Source organism: Leopardus geoffroyi, chromosome B2, assembly GCF_018350155.1.
Source record: "Leopardus geoffroyi isolate Oge1 chromosome B2, O.geoffroyi_Oge1_pat1.0, whole genome shotgun sequence".
NCBI classification, from domain to species: Eukaryota; Metazoa; Chordata; class Mammalia; order Carnivora; family Felidae; genus Leopardus; species Leopardus geoffroyi.
This window is the reverse complement of record NC_059332.1, coordinates 138,968,359-138,991,320: the sequence shown is the minus strand read 5'-3', so window position 1 is coordinate 138,991,320 and position 22,962 is coordinate 138,968,359. Positions and strand designations below refer to the sequence as shown.

The following is a 22,962-nucleotide window of genomic DNA, read 5'->3' as shown; positions in this document are numbered from 1 at the left end:
AGAAGCAAAGAAAAGGGAGGGTTGCAGTGGTCTAGTGTGAGAGACGGTGGGGATGCAGGTCATGGCATAATTGAAAAATGGAATGGGTGGATTTTGAACTTGGCAGACCACCCAATAGGTGGATCAGATAGGCGGAAAAACGGAGAGGATAAATGTTTATCTTCAACTTCAAACAGCTCCTGCAGATTATTTTAACATGAGGGTCCTCACATTTGATGCTTTTTCAAAGTACAATTCCTTTGGCTCCAAATGATGAGAAAAAAAATCTAAAGCAAACCAAAGAAGCAGTGAGTAAAAACAAACCCTGTAAACTGCGGCTTCTTGGTCAGTGGCAGAGGAAGAGTCAAAGATTAGACACTGAAAGGGGTTAAGTCAGTTTTAGAAACTCACACTTAGTCTTGGTAGGATGAATCTCGCACAGTTGTTTACAAAACATCACTTGATCTTTCGCTGCATGTACTCTATAAAATAATAGAAATGCTTGCAAGTGAGATCGTCGTATGAAAAGTTATCAGTGACTTCAAAAACAAGCCAGGTAAAGGTAGAAAGAAAAGTCGTCCTCTCTCCTGAAGATACAGTTATTGCAAGCTCTCTGGTTGACCATTTAACTGACTTCAAGACTTCTGAAGTTAGCGTTTGCATCTCTGCTTCAGCAGTCTAATTCAGGCGCCTCCTCTGGCGGTCCCTCACAAGGCATGGGGCTGCCCCTGACGCCTTACATTCCCACGGCTGCTGCTCTCGTTGGGGCCTGGAGTAGCTCCTGCCCGAGTCATAGAGATAGCGGGCTATTTTTCTTCCTTGTCTCTAATGTCCCCCTCCTCTTAAGAACCACTTCCAAATTAGTCTTCCCAAAGTGCGGTTCTGATGGTCTTGATTCACCTGCACAGGACCTTCCAGTGGCTCTTCATCGCTTATCAAATTAATTCTCCACTTGTTGGCATGGCATTTAAGGCCGTTGGGTTTACCTCAGGCTGCCATTCCAGTCTTGTTGCTGATTCCTCCTGTGTCAGCAGCCCAGTAAACTGCCCGCTGTCTCCCCAGAACTTTCCAGACTTTCCTGCTCTTGCGCCGTATTGATAAACTTTCTCTGCTTGTGGGAACTGTTTCTCCCACCCCATTCCACTTTCTCCCATTCAAATATGACTTCCCTCAGTAAAGCTTCCCTGGTCCTCTAAATCAGGTTAATCTTGCCCTCTTCTGAACTCTTTATGTTCCTAGTGCATTTTTTTTTTTTTGGAGGGAAGAGGCACCTTTTTTCATAACACGTATTTGAAATGAAATAAATATTTTTTTATTGGACCATAAACAGGCAAGTGGGTGATTGTAACTTCATCCACGTTCTCTGCAGATTTGTTACTCTACAGGTATTTCCCCATGTGAATTAGAACGTCACTACTTTACATGTCTCTAGCACTTTCACATGGCTTTGAGGAGGATGGTTTCATTAGACTTTCACATTCTGCATTTATTTTTTTTTTTCAACGTTTATTTATTTTTGGGACAGAGAGAGACAGAGCATGAATGGGGGAGGCGCAGAGAGAGAGGGAGACACAGAATCGGAAACAGGCTCCAGGCTCTGAGCCATCAGCCCAGAGCCTGACGCGGGGCTCGAACCCACGGACCGTGAGATCGTGACCTGGCTGAAGTCGGACGCTTAACCGACTGCGCCACCCAGGCGCCCCCACATTCTGCATTTAACAAATGAGGAAGCCGAAGAGAAATAAATAGAACTGTCACAGGTAGCCTTTGCAAGCGGAAGTTCACCTTTTATTAAGAATATCCTTTCCTGTTATCCCATTTGCTCCTTGTGATGAATCTGAGTCAGGCAGGCAGGCAGCTAATGCATTTTTGTGTGTGTGTCGACCATGTACGAGGTACTGTTGCAGATAAGGGAATGCTGGATTGAACTAGACTGTGTCTTTTCCCCAGAGCATCTTAAGTTCTAAGTTGAGGAAGAGGCACAATAAACTTGTGATTCAGACAAATAGTCTTGAGTAACGATAAATACTATGAAGAAGCTAAAATGGGGTGATGTGTTAGGGAGTGACTGGAGTCAAGTTGGGAGGGCATTGCTTTGCCTGTGACAATCAGGGAAGAGCCTGCTGATGTTTGAACTGACACCAAAATGGTGAGAAGGAAGCAGCCAACCAGAAGTCCACAGAGAGGGCCTCTCAGGCAGAAGGCACCTGTTCTCAAGGGATAGAAAGAAAGTTGATGGGACTGGACGGAGAGGTGGAAGGAGATGTAGCTGGGGTGGGCTAGATAGGGAGTCCACATAGGCCTTCTCAGCCATAATGAAGACTGTGGCTATTTTTCTACTTGTGATGGGCAGTTCTTAGAGGATTCTCAGCAGGGGAATATTGTGATCTGTTTAAAGTTTGAGAAACACTCTAATTGTTTGGAAGATGGCCTGGGATAGAGAGGGGGGTGGGTAATGGTGGGAGGAGGAAGTCAAAGGAATAGGACGTAGAGATAAAGTGTCCTCTGCAAGGTCACTTGGATGGCAGGGATTGGAGTGAGGAGCAGGTCCTCTGTCACCTGATGGCCCAAGGTCATGCGGGAGGCCGGAGGATTGGGGGGGGGGGGTGTGCTCTGCAAAGTCTTTGAGCTTTCAGAGAAATGCTTCCTGCTAGTATACAGTAGAAATACAAACACTACTTCCTAGGGTTTAGCAGCAATTGACTGATCTGTTTTTATTCATGTGGCCAATAAAAGAAAAGAAACCCTGTATACCTTCTTTTTTTTCTCACTTGATTTTATTATGTTTAGTCCTAAGTAATTCCTGTATTTTCTTTCTTTTTTTTTAAAAAATATACTTTGGGGGCGCCTGGGTGGCACAGTCGGTTAAGCGTCCAACTTCAGCCAGGTCACGATCTCGCGGTCCGTGAGTTCAAGCCCCGCGTCAGGCTCTGGGCTGATGGCTCAGAGCCTGGAGCCTGTTTCCGATTCTGTGTCTCCCTTGCTCTCTGCCCCTCCCCCGTTCATGCTCTGTCTCTCTCTGTCCAAAAAATAAATAAACGTTGAAAAAAAAATTAAAAAAAAATATACTTTGACTAATGTTGCTTAAAATTTATAGGCTGACTCACGTCTTCCTAATTACAGGCTTTTGGTGGCTGTCTCAGACTATTTTTCCCTATGTCAGATTTGTGTTTTTAAACAATTCAAAGAAAAATATTGTAGAGCTGATGAGCATTTGAACTAAGCTTCTTTGATAAATAAAACTATGTAAGTATTGAATCACTGAATTCTACACCTGAAGCTAATATTACAATGTATGTTAACTAACTGGAATTTAAATAAAAATAATCTACAGAAAATGGGAAAAAGTGTGCTGGCTTCGGCAGCACATATCATAAAATAGGAATGGTACAGAGAAGATTAGCATGGCCCCTGTGCAAGGATGATGCGCAAATTTGTGAAGAATATGAGAAAAAGCAGTATTGACTTTTTAATTTAGTTATGTATAGTCTCTTCATTAAAACTTAGATTTTTAAAATGTCTTTAATTTTCTCATTAAAAAGTAAAATATTTAAAACCCAAATGTTCTGAAATGAGTGAACCACCATGCAATTATTAACTTCTAATAGATAACACAATAATTTTAAGATTATGAGAACATCTTGTGGGGGTGTTTGCAGTGCAGTCAATAACAGTCACCATAGATCCTGGGATTAAGGTAAATCCTTTGTAGCAATTCTGCAGAGAATTTCAGGGTGCTCCTCAGAAAGTTACTGAACTGTTCTGGGCTGTTTTCTTCTAGACCACTTTGTAATGGTATTAATTTGTTAGCAACTGTAGGTCAGGTATAGATGTAAAACACAGAGATGCAAAAATAACTTCAAAACAGCCTATTCTCAAGTAGCTCACCAAAAAAAAGATGAACAAGTCGATCGGCGATTACGGTATGAGTTGACAAATAAACTGACATTCCACCTGGTGTGACAGAAGTAAGCCCGGGAGCACCAGGCAGAGGTAGCCATCTTGCCCTGAGGCCACCGAAGGATGTGGATCCAGTCCTTGAACTGATACTGAAGGATGGGCTCGTGTTCATCACACAGGGGTGGGGTGAAGAGGAGGGACTGTCGTTTCTTTCTACCTTCATTTGATTTGCTGTGAGAAGTTTTATGAGTATAGTACATGGATGGTTCATAGAAGGCACTGAGCTAGATGTTCTCTGTTTGACCTGTGGCTTTTGGTTCCTACAGAATGGTAGAAATACTGAAGCATGATGTAGCACCACAGTATCTATTTATAAAGTACATTTTCATGTTCCTTCCTCTGTCACACCATTCCAGGTTCACGTTGATTCATATTTTGTTCATCTCTCTTCTGATAAAAACTCGTTCTGGCCTGATACACATCGTTTTTTTTCTCGTTTTCTTTTCCCTTCTCTCTTGTTCTTCCTTTTTTCCCCTTGCTCACTCTTTTCTTCCTTTAAAAATCAATTTTGTAGTTGTTACATGGAGCAAGAGCAAAGACAGTGGACTGAAGGCATTTGAGTTGTGTGTGTTGGGAGTAGTACCTCAAAAAGGAATATACTTCCCCAAAGTTTCTGATGCTCAATGAACATGTCTTTCCTTGGTCCTCAAGGACCTTTCCTTGAGGTCCAAAAAAGTTTGTGGAAAGTGCCACAGCAGTGATGTGTGCAGGCTTTTGCTTAAACAGCCCATTTGCTATAATCAAATTACAGTAGTATCAGCAAGGGCAACAGGAAAAGCTTGCACATGCTCTCTTTTCAGAAAAGGAGGCTGACTCCACCAAAGCCAAGTTTTACTAAAATAGCTCACAATAGGGGAACGTGTCAGGACTAGGCCTGAATGGTATTTTTGTTAGTATGTATTTTGTAGCTCATTCTAATGAGTAAACCAGTCTTGGCATTTATTCGACAGCTTGGGGGGTGGCAGTGTGCACTCTCTCCTCTAGATAACTAAGGTTTTATTTAGTGAATTGCAAATCTTTGATCTCTTAGTTGTTAAATCGTCTCCGTGATTTAAGGCAACCCATTCCCCAACTCACTGACACATTCTTGAATGGAAAGTTTTATGTCTGTGCAAATACATTGTTAATAAGATGTACGTGGTGAGGTAGTATCTCAACTGGCTATTGTAATGTCATGCTACTAAAAAGTGGATCTATCGATTGTTTGACAACGTATGTCTAGTATTCAGCAAATTGGGCACACGTTGGGTAAATACTGGCTGTTCCCATCAGAACACAGAGTTTAGAATCTGCAAAATGTCCCCAATATGTTCTTGGGGACATACTGTTGGGAACAAAATCAACCATTCTGAGTTAGTTGCAATGATTCTGAGATTTGGGGGAGAAAATCCTAGTTTGTTCTCTGGCTTCTTCTCACTAGCAATTTTTTTTTCCTACCACTTCTTTGGACTTTTGAATGCTTGAGATTGACATAGTGTCCCACAGGATGACATAATAAAACTGAACTATAAGATGCCTTTTCTGTCTCATCTGCCATTGGAGATACAGGGTGACCCATAGAGCACTGTTGTCTCTGTTGTCTAGATTTTTGGATCCTATTGACCAATAAAATTAAAAATGAAGGAACAACATATGGTTGCCAGATCTTTATTTAGCTATGTAGGACATTAAAAAAAACTTAAAAGAGACAAAACTAATATCTACCATCACCATTTTCCAAAAAGGAAGGCATATATTTTACCATCAAAATGAATTAAGGATAAAATCTCAGAATAAATGGAGTCCTTTCCAACGCAGTGATTGGCGATGCTGCGTTGATGTTTTCTCCGTGGACAGGCGAGAATTTTGCCAAAGAATTTATTCACTCTTGCATTGTGTGTTAGGAACTGCTTTCAGAAGATCCTATATCATCAACCCACTTCTCATAGTCTAGGTACAGTTTTTGGTTTCTTTTTAATGAATGAAGAGCTTGCAAATGGATTCTTGTCTTTTTTGGTGAAAGTTTATTAAAGGTTTTAAATTACTAAAGAGCTAGTGAGTTAACATGATTTCATCTATGTAGTTATGAGTGGTTGCTGGGCATGTACTAAAGAATGTGATTCTCCATGATACTGGAGGGCTTAGATATATGTACTTTGTCTACATCCATGGTCTTCACTCAGTATTTTGCTTCCTGTCTGGCATCTGCTTTTGCTGAAACTTTTCTTTCTCTGAATTCTTTTTCCTAATTACCTTTGTCAAGACTTGTTGCTCAATCAGTGAGAATACAGTGATAGATTACAATCTACTCTTTGCTCAAAATATCCTTCAATATTTCAAAGAATTCCCCAAAGAGGCTTTTTACATTTCTAGGGAGCATTGAAGATAGGGTAAATTGTGTCATGGAGATCTTGCAGATCCTAAAACAGAGAATTCAGAGTTCTACAAATCCGTTTTGGAAAATGGCATCATAGTTCTTGGTTCTTGTCACATGGATATAAATATCATACATTTTTCTTTCGATTCTTTTTTTAGACTAGTTTAGTTTTTTTAATATCTTCTTTAAGAAGACATTACAGCATACAACTGAACCCCCAGCATGTTAGTTAAACATGGGCTGTAGATCCATAAGTAGTAGAATGGATTTTAAATTTAAATTTAATCTTGGGGCGCCTGGGTGGCTCAGTTGGTTAAGCATCCGACTTCAGCTCAGGTCATGATCTCACAGTTCGTGAGTTCAAGCCGCATGTCAGGCTCTGTGCTGACAGCTCAGAGCCTGGAGCCTGCTTCAGATTCTGTATCTCCCTCTCTCTCTGCTCCTCCCTGCTCACACGCTGTCTCTCAAAAATAAATCAAGATTAAAAAAAAATTTTTAAAAATTTAATCTTAACCCCACTCCTTTTGGCAACTAATGGAAATACAGAATACAAACAGATGAATTATCTGTCAGTGTATTTTATCAAGTCTTTGTAACAGTTTCATAATGAACTTTGCTGTGATCTGTTAAAGAGTCTTCAAATTAAATAATGACGATGCTTAAAAATTGTAATTTTTCCCTTATAGCAAACTTAACTCAAACAGAACAAAAAGGGATTGTACTAATAATCCTCACATGAAGTCTGAGAATGAAGTCTTGTGCAAGGTCAACGCAGCTATTTCTGTATCACCGAGATATAAAGTTAAATGTGGTGTCTTCAGCTGTTTGAATAAAAAAGGGGGGGGTTATTTTTATTGTTTTTATTAATATGAAATTTATTATCAGATTGGTTTCCATACAACACCCAGTGCTCATCCCAATAGGTGCCCTCCTCAGTACCCATCACCCACTTTCCCCTCCCTCCCACCCCCCATCAACCCTCAGTTTATTCTCAGTTTTTAAGAGTCTCTTATGGTTTGGCTCCCTCCCTCTCTAACCTCTTTTTTTTTTTTCCTTCCCCTCCCCATGGTCTTCTGGTAAGTTTCTCAGGATCCACATAAGAGTGAAAACATATGGTATCTGTCTTTCTCTGTATGACTTATTTCACTTAGCATAACGCTCTCCAGTTCCATCCACGTTGCTGCAAAAGGCCGTATTTCATTCTTTCTCATTGCCGCGTAGTATTCCATTGTGTATATAAACCACAATTCCTTTATCCATTCATCAGTTGATGGACATTTAGGCTCTTTCTGTAGTTTGGCTATTGTTGAAAGTGCTGCTATAAACATTGGGGTACAAGTGCCCCTATGCATCAGCACTCCTGTATCAGAAAGGGGGGTTTTAAATACAAGAACAAAAAAGCTTTTATTCTGAATCATAGTTGGTAAGACAAATGAAAAAAAACAAAAAACAAAACCCCAAATGTGTGAATGGTTTTTTAAAATGATTTGTTACTAATAATTTGTTTTTGACACACTGGGGTACCTTCACTGAGAATGGAGAGTAGAGAGTGCTGGTTGAATCATGATTTATTTTATTCACTTTTGGTTTTGTTTGTGAAACAGGCTACACAGCAGGCATCTTCATCTTCACCCAAACTGAGTGACACGTCACGCTCTTCCTCTTCCTTGGAAAATACAGAAAAGACACACAGCAGTTTGGCCTCCTCCTTATCTAGAGAAAGACAGTCCTGGATCGACATAGTTAATAGTTCTGCTGTTGCTGACGATGAGGGACAGTCTATAACACTTGCCGTGAATGTTCACTCACCTGCACCCTCAGAGGCAAACAGTCGCAAAGCCCTGGAAAACAGCTGTGCCACATCAGAAAGTGAATTTTTGAACTCTTTGTCTAGTGATGACACTTCTTCATTGAGTAGCAACCTGGACCATCTTACTGTCCCAGACAAGCCCACTGGATCAAAGATGGCGGACAGAGGTAAACCAAGAAGTTGTTTAATCTTCTCTAGAGAGCGAATATTTGTGAGTAGATTTGAAACTCTAAGGTTAATTTGTAAAAAGAACATTTAAAAGCATGAATGGTAATTCAATAATTAAACAGTCAGGTGGGGCTAAGCGCAGGGGTTACTTCTGAAAAGGAGTGTATGTGGAAGATTCCAGCTTCAAGGCCATTAATCACCCACTGTAAGTGTTACTGGCCAAATGCTTCCAGGTATGAGACATGCGATTTCCCACCAATCTGAGGAAACCCTTGACTTCTTTTGGGTCCCATGTCCTATGCTCTGGAGCCTGTGGTGATTAGATCAGGATTTTGTAAATTGATACTTATAACATTGTCTTTGTGGCTCCAAACACATGGAGAGCCATCACCTTCCCTGGACCATGACCACAGTCAAGGTCTGGGTCCTTGCTGGTTGGCTTCTGAAGGTGCCCGTGTGGTTGAAAGGAAGACAGACAACTTTCATGCACTTTGGAAGGCAGCACTAGAACTTTCAAACACAAAGGTGAGCACAGTTTATGCTTTTGAAATAAATAATTTAAGTCTTAGCAAAGGAAAGAGTTAATGGAGTGTAGAAATTAATAATGCAAACTTTCTTTTTTTAAAAAATTTTTTAACGGTTATTTTATTTTTGAGAGAGAGAGATACAGAATGCAAGCAGGGGACGGGCAGAGAGGGAGGGAGACACAGAATCTGAAGCAGGTTCCAGGCTCTGAACGCTCAGCACAGAGCCCGACATGGGCCTTGAACTCACAAACTGTGAGATCATGACCTGAGCCGAAGTCAGATGCTTAACTGACTGAGCCACCCAGGCATCCCTATAATGTGAACTTCCTTAATACTCTGTGATAATTGGTCTTTATCTTTTGTTCAGACAAGCTTTTTTTTTGTTTGTTTGTTTTGTTTTCAATCATGATGCATCTTTTTGGATAGTCTGTACCTTATTTATTTATTCAGGTATAAAACAAGCTTACCTGATCAAAAGATACTGAGCAATGAGAGAATGTTGAGTTTGGTTTGTATTTTTTTCAGTGTACTAGTGAGAAAAAGTTGACCAGTGAAATTCTCATGATAACATTTCTAGAGTGGCCCGAAAACACAGATGGCTGCTCTCCCCTCTTCCCTAGCCTGATCAGGGAAAGTTTCTTTCAGTCCTCAAATCTCCGGATAATACCCATTAATTTAATGTTTGGTGTCAGGGTAATTTGAGCCAAGTATCACAACTGCAGGCCCAGTTGTGTGTGTATGTGTGTATGTGTACACAGTATTTTGAAATATACAAATTGGAACGCTCAGGCTGGGGACTCCACTTGCCAAGTCACCATGGTTGTCACCACTGCCTGTGGCCTTATCCAAATACTTCACGCAGTTGAGTTACCTGCCTGGCTACTCATGGCATTTTTTGCTTAATACCCCTAATTTTAGGCCTGTGATCTGCTTTACACTTGAAAAAGTGGAGTGAATGAAGTAATTGGTGAAATTACTCCTATGTCTTACTCCTATGAAATTACGCCTATGTCTATAGGCGAAGGAAGTGGGACAAGGAGGAGAATGGAAACAACAATGAGGAGTATAGGAGGAGTCACAAGTGAACTCTGAAGAATGGAAAACAGTAGACACAAGCTGGCCTCTGGTTTCAGAGGTGCTGTTGTGTAGAAGAAATGTTGGGCGTAACCTCTGTCTCCTTGGAAGTAAAAACCGATGCAGATTGTGCAGTTAGTGGAGCAAGTAAAAAGGAGGTAGTTTGAAATGCAGCGTAAGAAACTTCTTTTTAATTGGGGCACCTGGGTGACTCAGTTGGTTGAGAGTCTTGATTTTAGTTCAGATCATGATCCAGAGTCATGGGATCAAGCCCGCGTGGGGCTCTGTGCAGAGTGTGGAGCCTGCTTAAGATTCTCTCTCTCTCTGCTCCTCTTCCCCCCAGCCCCAACCCAGCTTGCATGCACATGTGCCCCCCTCTCTAAAAAAAAAAAATAAAAAAATAAGCTTCTTTTTTATGTTGAAAACAGTTCAAAATTGAATGGGTTTCTTGGAAAGTAGTGCATTCCTTGTCATTGGAGGTTTTTCCTCATTCTGAGACAACCATTTTCATTGGGTTTTAATTGCATATCACCTATTGATCACAATTTTTCTTCTTATAAAGATATGCTGAAGAGAGGTTTTAAATTTTTTTTTTTTCAACGTTTATTTATTTTTGGGACAGAGAGACGGAGCATGAACGGGGGAGGGGCAGAGAGAGAGGGAGACACAGAATCGGAAACAGGCTCCAGGCTCTGAGCCATCAGGCCAGAGTCTGACGCGGGGCTCGAACTCACGGACCGCGAGATCGTGACCTGGCTGAAGTCGAATGCTTAACCGACTGCGCCACCCAGGCGCCCCTGAAGAGAGGTTTTAAGTATCTTGAACTGGATGGCCTCTAACTTGATACTTGGAAGAGGCTTCCAGATACAAGGCTGCTTGAACTAAAGAAAATCATGCAAAGTAGCACATCCATTATTTTCTAGGTGAAAACCCTTACTTTACTCATGGGGCCATGCGTAGAACTAAAACCTGTCATGTATGCACACGTGCACGTGTGCTCTCTCTGTCTCTCTTTCACACACACACACGCACACACCACCCCCAAATGAGGATGGCTTTAAAAGCAAAATAGAGAATAAAATTCCATTTGCATTCTTTGCTAAGAGATGACCCTGCGGATTAAGTTTTTCTTTAGGACGAATAACCTGTGAGTCATGAGAAGATGCATGCAGCTCTTGTCCATGTCATTCTGGGAGTGCAGGGGCTGCAGAGCTGGCTGGGGACCAATGTCTCTTTTAGTCTAAGGAAGAAGAAACCTGGTATTTTTAAATTTTGAGTTAAGTGCAGATTGACTGACAAAATCTCTGTGCTTCCTCAGACTGCTTGATATGAAGGTATTCCTCTCAGTAGAAAGGAGGAGAAAATAAAAGTATTTTTCCCTCACCGATGTGTTGGCAGTTGCCATATGTTACAAAATTTTTGCTGATGATCTTCCCCTGCTGCTGGGGATTTGGTTAAATTCCCAGAAGAGTTAAACCACATAAAGTCATTGCTATGGAAACAGAGACCAGGTCTTTTTTTGCGTTTGTGATGATTTGCCGTTGAGTAATCAGTCTGCATATTATGCTTTTTTTTTTTTTTAACATGTGTGTTGGAGAATAAGGTAGCTTTTCACTTCTGTGGCTTCTAAAAATTATTCTTTTTAGCTGCCAATTAAAAAAGGAAAAGCCCTGAAGTTCCTGTGTCTGAAATATTGTTCAGGGTGTTTTTATGACAGGGATTGGAATGTCAACACAGTCCAAAACAGGAGTTAGAATTTTAGATTAAGTCGCAGTCTCAAGATGCATTTGCTGGAGAATGAGGCTTGTATCCTAGAAAAGATTCTTATAGGTTACTGCGTCCTGAAACAAGCAGACAGCGTGCATTACAGCCTTCTTTTTATTTTGACAATGAGAGAAATATTTTGCAGTTAGGCAATTACAATTGTGGTTGCTAGAATTTTATACTGAATTTAAGTGGCTTTTTAGACATCTCTTCCCTGTGGTGTGAGCTAATAAAAAAATGCAGGGTGTTAATTGCATCCTACTGCCTTTCTGCTTTGGGAGTTTTAGAGTTCCAGAGCTATCCAGATTCCTCACAGAGTCTTTCCACAAAGCACAGTGGGAAAAGAGGTGATGGGGTCAGTGGAATAGTCCTCTCAGCTCGGTTTTACACTGTATCGTTTCCTTCTTTTGTGAGAGGTTACTTGGCCTGTTACTTATGCCTCTGTGATGATGACTCGCATGTATGTCTCTATTTACTTTATGCTGACAATGTGGAGATGATTTTATGTATGCTTACATAAAGGGTATGGAGTGACCACACCCTGGATGCTGAGAAGCTGAATAACCACTAATAAGACTAACGCTCAATTCATGTAAATAAATGGTCAAGTAAAAGGCCAGTCAGAATCAATCTGGGCATCATGTTGACTTAAAAGAATTTTTAGTGAAGAGACAGGCATACTAGAGCATGCATGACATCTCAAGAATGGGACATAAATGAACCAGATTTTAAGAGTTCGTAAACATTACCAAAATTTTTACACAATCTGAGTGCAGACAGGATGGATGCTACATTATTTTAGTTAGCTACTTCAGATGTTGCTGTAGAAATGAGGTGGCATGTCTCTTTAGGAAGCAAGAGGATAATTTAAAAAGCGTTGGATACTGAAGTCCATTCAATTTAGCCTTATTTTTTTGACTACCTAACATGTACTCATGACCGTGTCCTACCAGGAAGACACAGATGAAGAAGATAAAACTTCTGGCCTAAAAATTTTAACATCTGATGGGGAGAGTGGGAGGAATAAGACTTATTTAACAAAAGAAAGCAAAGTAAGTGCCACAGAGAGATAGAAGGTACTCGAGGGATTTAAAGGAGAGCAGGCGTTCAAAATAGAGAAGGTCACAGCTAAGTAATCTGTGATCCAGGTGGGAGGGTCTGCACACAGAGAGGGGGGCCGTAAGAAAGAGGGATGGAAAAGAAATTTGGATGATGTTGAATGCTGGGCTGGTCGATAGTTTATTTCAGTAGATCGTGGATGATTGCTTCTGGTCAGCGTACTCATATAATGAAAACAATACTTTAGAAAAATTATGTCTACATTAGAATGTGGGGTAGACACATATAAGGGGATACAGGAAATTGGAAGAGTGGGAAACTTTTAGAGTAGCTGGGGTGGCAGTGGAAATGGGAAGCAAAGGAGAAACTAAAGGGTTTCTATAGTACGCCTGTCAAGGTGAAGAGCACCTGCTCTTTGTATCTCTATTACTTAATTCGTCCCTGGATTTCCCAGGGATCCCATTTTTTGAACTATAATTTGAGAAGTGATCCCAAAATCGGGATAAATATTTACGATAGGACAAATCATGAATCTATGTCTCTCTCTCTCTAGGCTTATTTCTGCAGCTCTCTAGTCTTTTACTGATGTTTTATCTTCTGCTTTGATGGTAGAGGACTTAGATTCTCCCTTTATAGCATGCTTTATTATTCAGTAGAACATTACTCTCCTTTGCATGATCTTCCAGGTAAATTTTTGGATTTGATTTTCAAGTTTGATTTAAAAAATCACATTTGGGTTTTGATTAAAATTTTCTTGAACTTTTTAGATTAATTTGCTATCTTTAAATCATCGAGGCATTTCATCTATGAACATGGTATATTTCTCCATTCAGGTCATTTTATGATTTTAAGTACAGTGTTTTTCTTATAAGTCTAGCATATATCTTATTGAGTTTGTTCTTGGACCTTTTATAATTTTTCTTGCATTTGTGAATGGAGTCCTTTTATTCCATTTTTAAAATAATTATTATTGCTGTTGTGGAAATAGAAGGTTTTTAATTACATGTTTGTCTTATACTAGTCTCCCTACCTTACAGTTGGAAGTTGTTTTGTTTCTAGATAAATTATCCTATCTTTATGTGATGACCACTTTAGCTGGTCCTTTCTAATAGTTATGCTTCGTTTCTTTTTGTTACTTGTGTGATCGGAATTTTCCTGAAGTTTATTTGCTCTATTACTTTAAAAAAGTCTTTGGCATTATTGATTGCATATTATTTTTATTACCCAGTTCATTAAATTCTGCTTTATCTTTACGAGTTTTCTTTTAATTTTATTTAGAATTATTTTGTTTGACCTTTGCTAGCTCCTTAAGTTAACTGCCTAGTTGGTTCACTTTCACATCTTTTTTCCTAGTAAATATATGCAGGTCCTGAGTACCTCTTTGACTAGACCATGCGGTTTGTATAATGTAGTGCTTTCACTGTTGGCTATTTGCAAACAGTCCATTTTAAGAGTAATTTAACTTAATTTCTTCTGCAACCAAACATATTTTTAGAAGAGTGCTTTTAAAATTCAGAGTGAGTGCTTCAGCAGCACATATACTAAAATTGGAACAATGCAGAGAAGATTAGTATGATCCCTGCACAGGGATGGCGCATAAATTCATGAAACGTTCCATATTTTTGTTGACCAGAATTAAAATAAAAACTTACGCACACACAAAATATTTTTGAAAATTTCAAAGTGAATATGTTTTTGGCTGTCTGGATGGGATTCACAGAAGATCAGTGACAAAAGGTCAATGACATAATTTGAGGAACCATGGTCTTTATAGAAAAAGATGGTAGGTTTCTTAATGACAATGGCTGTGGTAATCTCTCTTAGGGATATGTTTGCACAGTGCTGAACATGACTTCCCCTGATCTACATGTCTTCTTGAGAACATATGCCTGCCGTTTACACTATTTGCTCTGGGAAGAATCCTTGGTAGTTCTTTGAAATGCTTCTTACCTCATGGTCTCAGATTCATTTTTTGTCTTTATAATTATATTCCTAGCCCATTTTTACTATTCTGGAGACCCTTGAATACATTTCTCTCTACTTAGCAATAGCAAGAAACTGTGATGATACCAGCACGTGTCTGAATTTGCAGCTTGGGCAAATCGAAGGTCAGTTTTCCAGGCAGACCTTTTCATCAGGATAATATCTTAAGCCTTTGAGATCTATTCCTGCACTATCCTTCTGTTGTTAATTTCTAATTTTTCTCCATACAATGTTATACTTTCCTAATTAAAGCCAAAGCAAATAAGGTTCTATCTTCCTCAAACTACACAAACTATAGTAAGTATAAGATTGAAAAAAAATTTTTTTAGTAGACTTACATCTTTTTTTAAAGCAATTTTAGGTTCAGACCAAAATTGAGCAGAACGTACTGAGATTTCCCATCTGGCCCCATCCCTACACATGCATAGTCTCCTCCATTATCAACATTCCCTCCACCAAAGTAGGATATTGTTACATCTGAGCCCACATTGACACATCATTATCAGCCAAAGTTCTTGGTTTATGTTAGGGTTCCCTCTTGGTTGTGCATTCTATGGGTTTGGACAAATGTATAATGACATGTATCCATCACTGTGGTATCATATACAGTATTTTCACTGCTACAAGAATCTTCTGTACCCCACCTATCCACCCCTCACTCTCCTTACCTCATTGGCAGTCACCGATCTTTTTTACTATCTTCAGTTTTGCCTTTTCAGAATGTCATGTAATATAATTTGCAAACAAAGCTTTATTTCTTCCATCCCAATCTTTACATCTTTTATTTCCTTTCCTTGTGTTGCATTAGCTAGGACTTTCAGTACAATGTTGAAAAGGAGTGATGAGAAGGGAAATCCTGGCCTTGTTACTGATCTTAGTGGGAAAACTTCAAGTTACTCACCATTTATGAAGTTAGCTGTAGGTTTTTTGTAGATCTTCTATATCAAGTTGAGAAATTTCACTTCCTTTTTACTGAGAGTTTTTTTTTTTTATCATAAATGGGTCATAGATTTTTGAAGTGCTTTTTTTAACTATATGTTGATAGGATCATGTGATTTTTTCCCCCTTTTTAATCTGTTGATGTGATGGATTACATTAATTTTTGGATATTGAATTAGCCCCACATACCTGGGATAAATCCCATTTGATTGTGTTATATAATTATTTTTATACATTGTTGGGTTCAATTCGCTCATATTTTGTTGAGGACTTTTATATCTTATGTTCATGAGGCATGTTGGTCTGTAGTCTTCTTTTTTATAATGTATTTGGTTTTGGTATGAGAGTAAATCTGGCCTCACAGAATGAGTCAGGAAGTATTCCATCTGCTTGCTTCTATCTTCTGAAAGAAATTGTAGAGAATTGGTATAATTTGTTCCTTAAATGTTTGGTAGATTCACCAATGAATCCATCTGGGCCTGTGCTGTTTCAGAAGGTTATTAATTATTTCAATTTTAAAAATAGAGACAGGTCTATTCATATTATCTATTTATTCTCATGTTAGTTATGATAGATTGTGTCTTTCAGGGGACTAGTCCATTTCACCTAGGTTATTGAATTTGTGGACATAGAGTTGTTCATAGTGTTTCTTCATTATCTGTTTGGTGTCCAGTGGGATCTATAGTGATGTCCTCCTTTTTCATTTCTGATGTTGGTGACTTGTGTCCTCTCTTTTTTTTTTTTGCTTAACTAGCTGAAAAATATTTTTACTTTTGGCCTATTTAGATACTTGGAATTTAGTAGGTATAATTTACTTACTGAGTTTTTAAGAATCCAATTCCAAAATTAGCTCATTGTGTTTATTTGATTGAAGGATAGGTGAAGGGGATAATAATGAGATCAAGAATGAAAATTTTGGCCAAATAATGCTTAACAAATATTTGTTGAGAACCTACTGTCCTCCTGGCACAATTGGCCTTTGGAAGTACTTAGTGAATTATAATAAAGACAGTGGTCCTCTTGGGTAGAATTTACAATCTCATGAATATGTCTATCATGGCAGGGTAGGGAGATAATTAGGTAAATATAAGAAGATAATTTCAGGTGGTGAATAAGTTCTATTCAGGAAATAAAGTAGGAGTATATAGGGTTGGAGGAAGGACCTTGATTTAGATGACTGGTCGGGGAGGACCTCCCTGAAGAGGTGATCTGAAAGCCAAATGGGACAAAGGAACCTATCTGGCAAAGTGCCCCAGACAGAGAGAAAGTAAATTCAAGGGCTCTAGCAATAGAATAAATTTTGTGGTTCAAGAAACAGAAAGAAATCCAGTGTGACCGGAACAGAGTGAGCAGGGGAAGCATAGGAAGGGATTGGAGAAGTCAACAGCAGCTGGCTTATGTGACGACTAGTGGGTCCTGTAAGGTGTTTGGATTTTGTTCTAAGTGCAATGGGATGATTTTGGAGGAACTGAGCCTAGGGAGTGTTATGGGTGTGGCTTATGTTTTAAAAAGATTACTTCATTATATGGAAAATGGATATTAGGAAGCTACAGTAGACCCAGTATGTAGTTGCTGAAATATGTAAACAGTGAAATGATGGTGGTCTGGTCTAAGTTGGTAGCAATGGAGTGGTGGTGGGCGGGGAGCGGGGGGTCAGAAAAAATTATACATACGGGGTATATTGTGCCCATAAAATATAAGAATATAAAATTCATAAAAGATTCTTGCCTAGTCTATCCCTAGTCTCTAAAATGCACTGCCTTAGCACAGAGTGAACATTCAAAGAGTATTTGATGAATTGGGTAAATGAATGGATCAGAAGTGGAAGCGAAAAAGTGGAATGAAGGTAGAGTTATAAGTTTTCCAGCACATTCAGTCTCTTGTATAACTAAGTGTAATTGCAATTCTTTAGAATTGGTATCATTTCCTGGGAAAATGTTTGCTGGGAGGGATTTAACTCCATATTTAAATACATAACTCTAAATATGTACACTGTGGATTTCCTCTAAGGCCAAAAGAAGGATGTTATACAAGTAATTATAGATCACGCTAGACTGTAATCATCGAGATAAAGAAAAGAGAGCTCCATCTTAAAAAAGGTAAGAGCATTTATCTGCTCCAAACCTTCAGTTTTGCTTAGTGAAATTAAAATAGGGTAACTTCTTTTATCTTGCCCCACTACCCTCCCATTTTTGTATTTTGTGCTCACTTGTCTCCATCATGGATCCACATGGTTGATGGACTCTGCAATTTTTGGAGCCAAGGTTGACATATTTACCTATGGTACACTGGATTTATATCCTTGATTTTAGGCAATTTCCAGCTATTTTCCCCTTTTATTTCCCATTCAACCTCTACCTTGCAAATGTATTTAAAAAAGAAAAAAAAAAACCCAAGGAAATGCCTTTTTTGTGTGCATGCCAATATGTTTTGTTTTCTTAGGATGTGAGCAGATATAAAAATTTGATGTCTGCTTTAAGTATTTCACCTAATCCTGAGTGCTCTTATGATTGGAAGAATACATTTCAGAAATAAGTGGAATATTTGTTTTAAGAATGTAGAGCTACATGGACTCAATCTTAAGATTATTTCTAAAAATCACTGCCACAAGATGCTATAATAATAAAAAAGAACAACATTAAAGATCACCCAGTAGACTAGGTTTGTCTTTTCAATAGAAGCAATAATAGGGTGAAAGAGTATTGAGTCACCTAACTTAATAGAAACATCACATACCCAAGAGAAGAAAAGGTGAAAGGCTTTGAAGGGGACAAGTAAAAATACTAGTTTTCTACTTGGATGCTCTTTCCCAGTCTGATTTCTCTATTTAAAAATTTATCTCCCCTGCGATCGTTTTTGTTTTGTTTTGTTTTAACCACCTCTTTCCTAATTCGCCTTCTTCCAATGTTCTTTTCTCCATGTCTATGCTTTTCTCTTTATTGTACACGGAACCAGACTACCATAACCATGATTCAGCTTCGGGCTCCTGATTGGAACTGGATTATCCCCAGGTGCTCAGTTCAAATGCCTGAGCAGAGAATCTGATTATACAGCCTGTCTCCTACATTGCTGAGCAGCTTAGGAATTTCCTGGTCTGGTGCCCTGTGGCCCTGTGAGAACAGTGTTAGCTGTTTAAATCCTGGCTACTACCTCAGAGACAGAGGCTCTGGGTGGGGATTTTTCGCTTGGAAGACAGAATAGTGGGACCAGGGTTCTGAGCCTTGGTCTGCCTGGTCCAGATGGCTGTCATCTCATTGACTGTATATTGCCTGATTTGAAATCTTTCTTCATTGGGCTTTATTCAAAAGGAAGTTCATGAAATATATTTAGCCTAGCATAGTGTTTCAGGCTATGGATTTGGGGTTATAACCTATGTCTGTCTCTTTGTGGCTTTGGTCAGAGTTTTTATATCTTGATAGTCCTTCATATCAGGGCTAATGTTTTTTTTTTTCATAGGGTCCTTACAAAGTTAATGAGATAATGTTGGTATAGTAGGTAATATAGTGCCTTTTACATACTAAAAATACATGATGGCTGTCTCCACCAGCAGCAACAGCTGTGGAAATAGGCAGTCTGTCTCTCAAAATTATACCGTGGTAATGTTCTTGGTTAGCAGTGTCCTTACTGTTAAAATGAGTTATCCAGATGTATCTTAGTTACATAATTCAAATTTGTCTGTCAGTGTTATTTTAAGTCTTTTGCTATGATGTAGAGTTGTCAGAATCACTAATTAGAAGAAGCCTATGAAAGTTTTTGAATCTGTTCGCGTCGATAGGTGTTCTGTTAAATAACGTTTGCAGTCTTAATAGCTACACATAATGTCAAAAGAAGCATGTCGTTGCTCTCTTTGTAACAAGTGTCTTCCATGGCCTAGCTCAAACACTTGGAACATAGTGGAACATAGCGCATGAAGCAGGGAATACCGTTTTCTACGTAAACCTTTCCAGGCATTTCGTGGTGGGGAGCTAACATTGTCTTCCTTGAGACATCATATAGACTTTTTCAGTCTCAAACAGGCTTGCTTTCAAATTCTGATATGAAATATGGCATACGAATTTCCTGGAGCACGTATGTTCCAAATAGAAAAATAAAAACCACACTCTAGAAAGCACAAGGAAACACCAAAAATAAGATAGTGGGGGAGGCAAAGTTGAAAATGCTGCATTTAAAGGGATAATCTGCATACGGTGTTCTCGACAGCCAAATTCTGGGCCTCCAGGAGCCTGCCTGTCCTGTCAGAGGCAGACAATAGGCCGGGAAAAGTGGGAGGATGGGGAGAGAGCAGCGCATTCATCTGGCATAATCTTGGAAAGGAGCAAACTTCTAACCATTAGTTAAGATGTTGTTTTGTCTCATCTGCTGATGTCACCAAGAAAGATCTTATTTAAAAAAAAATCCTATTTCTTTCTAGAGTTTAAATCTCTGCATTACTTGGACCTCCGTTGAGAGAGTTTGCTAGTTGGATCCCCTGAGACATTTTGAGCTAGTCTAACAGGTGTAAAGGGTCCCGGAGAAAAAGTAGGTGAGCTGCTTTCTGGATGAGTCCCTACTTTTCACCTGTAACTCGAGTCCCTTTCTCTTCCAGTGAGTTGAAGCTGGGGTTGCATGACAAATCTGTGACAGTCTCGCCTTGCTGCACAGAGCACAGTCCATGGGCCAGCAGTTTGAGCATCACCTGAGAGCTTGTTAATAATTGAGAGGCTCAAAGCCATGCTAGACTGGCTGAGTCGGATTCTGCATTTTAACAGAAGCCCTGGGTGATTGTTTGCCTGTTAAAGTTTGAGAAGACTGGTCTAGAAACTCACGGGCCTGCACAGTGTGGAATTGAACTTCTTAATTCCATCACTGATTTACATTTTGGAAAGATCACTTACTGTTTTTCAAGACTCTCCATTTCTCCCCCCTCCGTAAAATAAAAATAGTTATCATCTTCCTTGGCAAAGCCTTGTGAGCTGGATGAGATAGACTGTCAAGTGCCGTATGTGGTGAAGGGAGTTGAAGTCCTGTCATTTTATGTAAGAAGGACTGAGCTCTTGAGGGGAAGGCTGGCAATTGCGTGAACACTGGACTGTCAGAAAAAATTCACTTATTTTGCTGCAAAAGATAAGGGATGTGGAGATGATAAAGGTGACTTCTGCTTCCAATGTGAGATAGACCAGCGGTCTTTGCCGGCAGTCTTTTTCCTTGCTCCTTCTACAGTCGGGTTAAAATAAGACAAATAATCTAGTATCTCTTAATATGGAATTATAATTTAGAAAATTATTTACATGAAAACATGAAAGGGAGAATTTATTTTAAAGTTTATTCATTTTTGAGAGCGAGCGTGCAGGGGAAGGTCAGGGAGAGAGGGGGACAGAGGATCTGAAGCGTGCTCTGTGCTGACAGTAGAGACCCTGATGCGGGGTTTGAACCCACGAACCGTGAGATCATGCTCTGAGGTGAAGTTGGGCGCTCAACCGACTGAGCCACCCGGGTGCCCCTGAAAGGGAGATTTAAAAATTTTTTTTTCCCAACATTTATTCATTTTTGGGACAGAGAGAGACAGAGCATGAACGGGGGAGGGGCAGAGAGAGAGGGAGACACAGAATCGGAAACAGGCTCCAGGCTCCGAGCCATCAGCCCAGAGCCTGACGCGGGGCTCGAACTCACGGACCGCGAGATCGTGACCTGGCTGAAGTCGGACGCCCAACTGACTGCGCCACCCGGGTGCCCCTGAAAGGGAGATTTTAAACATTACTTTATGCAGTAGCCCCTTCGAGGCACAGGATTAACACACCAGCACTACTCACCTGTGCTCTGGGGTCAGGTGTAAGTTGTATTTTGTTGTGCTTATACCTGTTGTGTCTTTAGTTGTCCTGTGAACCCTGTTTATCATCTGCTTCCATTATTATTGGCTGTTCATCTTATGGCCCCATGAAGACCCAAGCACCAGCCATTAGTGGCAGGAAAAACAAGACAGAGCTCCCAGCTGGGTCACGGGAGGGGTTGGATCGTAGGTTTGTCCCCTGAGTATTTAGCGATATGCTGTACATCTCTCAGACTATGACCCAAAAGAGCCAATAGAGATATTTTCTTGACTCTTAATGTCACCATTTGTTATTGTATTGTCCTTATGCTTGTGGGCAATTCTGGAATCTGGTTCTTAGAGGTCAGATGCACGTCTAATCTTTCGGTTTCAGGTTTCCTCCAAGAAGGGGGTGCTGGATGGCTGGGAGGCGAGAGCACAGCAGGAACATTCACCTGTCAGGTTCCCCCTTGCCCCGGCAGTTTTAGCCTTATCTGAGCACGCTTGCAGCTTCCTATTACCTCAGTTTCTAAGTGAATTCAAGTAGAGAGTGTCTTTTGAACATTATTTGGTCATATTTTAGGGGAATTCTGTATTAACTTTCGATAATCCCAACAGGTCCGCTTTACCTGTGGGTTTATTTCTGGAGGATCAAGTTGCACATGCATCGCACACACACGCACACCCCCCTACATACCTACGGACCACACACAGACCCCACACATCACACCCATACCACACCCCCCATTCTACACACTTACACCACACACTGCACGCATCACATACCACAGACACGCTACCCACGCACAGACACCACATCCATAATGCACACACATACACACCCATATGCTCATGATTAATGCCCCCAAATTTCAGTCAGGGAAAGGAATGTGTGTGGGGAAGAAAGATAATTCCTGATATTTTAACATGAAGATGAAATATATCTATATAAATATATTAAATCATGATAAAACTATCCAAGGCAGCCCTGTTTATTTTTCATTTAGGGAATATACTTTATACCACCTTATTCTAAGTTTCTAAAGTTATTTTTAGCTTTACCAGTTTCCTATCTTTTGAATTAGATATGTGGTCTTAACATAATCATTTTACCCTGACTTAATTATGAAGTGATGTACTAGTCACAAGTAATTTTATTTTCGATCACCATCTTTAATGGTACAACTGAGGTGCTTCATGAACACAGAGAAATTTAAAGAAACCATTTTATTTTCTTTGTTATATACTTATTTGGTTTACTTCCCGAAGTTTGTTAAATAGATAGTACTTAAATCCTGTGGCCCTGAAAGCTGTGTGTTTAGGCTTTATTCAAAGTGGAGTCTCACTTGCCTTGCTGTAGAAAAAAGGACATATAAAAACTGTCGTATCCTTGTATGTCTGAAATGCCCCAGGGTCCTCAATCCTAATGTCCCCTCTGAGAGTCTGATATCTGTTAATTTAGTTTTCTTAAACTTTCTAGTATCCACAGCTTAACTACAGGACTGTTACCATGCTTAGTATTCCTGCTGTGCAAGTATCGTCAGTTATCAGGACAATC

The 22,962-nt window shown here is 39.7% G+C and overlaps 1 protein-coding gene and 2 non-coding genes across 8 annotated transcripts in view; all 3 read left to right on the top strand.

Moving 5' to 3' along the window:
• Positions 1-22,962, top strand: part of IPCEF1 (interaction protein for cytohesin exchange factors 1) — a 185,166-nt gene that overhangs the window by 145,857 nt on the left and 16,347 nt on the right. For all 6 annotated transcript variants that reach the window (XM_045500097.1, XM_045500095.1, XM_045500101.1 and 3 more), the window contains one exon: positions 7,900-8,272. In XM_045500097.1, the coding sequence (XP_045356053.1) occupies positions 7,900-8,272 (373 nt within the window). The remainder of the gene's footprint in view (positions 1-7,899; positions 8,273-22,962) is intronic.
• LOC123610003 lies at positions 3,329-3,435 on the top strand. The gene has a single exon (XR_006718043.1). It is a non-coding gene; the product is annotated as a U6 spliceosomal RNA (small nuclear RNA).
• LOC123609982 lies at positions 14,219-14,321 on the top strand. Its single transcript, XR_006718024.1, has one exon. It is a non-coding gene; the product is annotated as a U6 spliceosomal RNA (small nuclear RNA).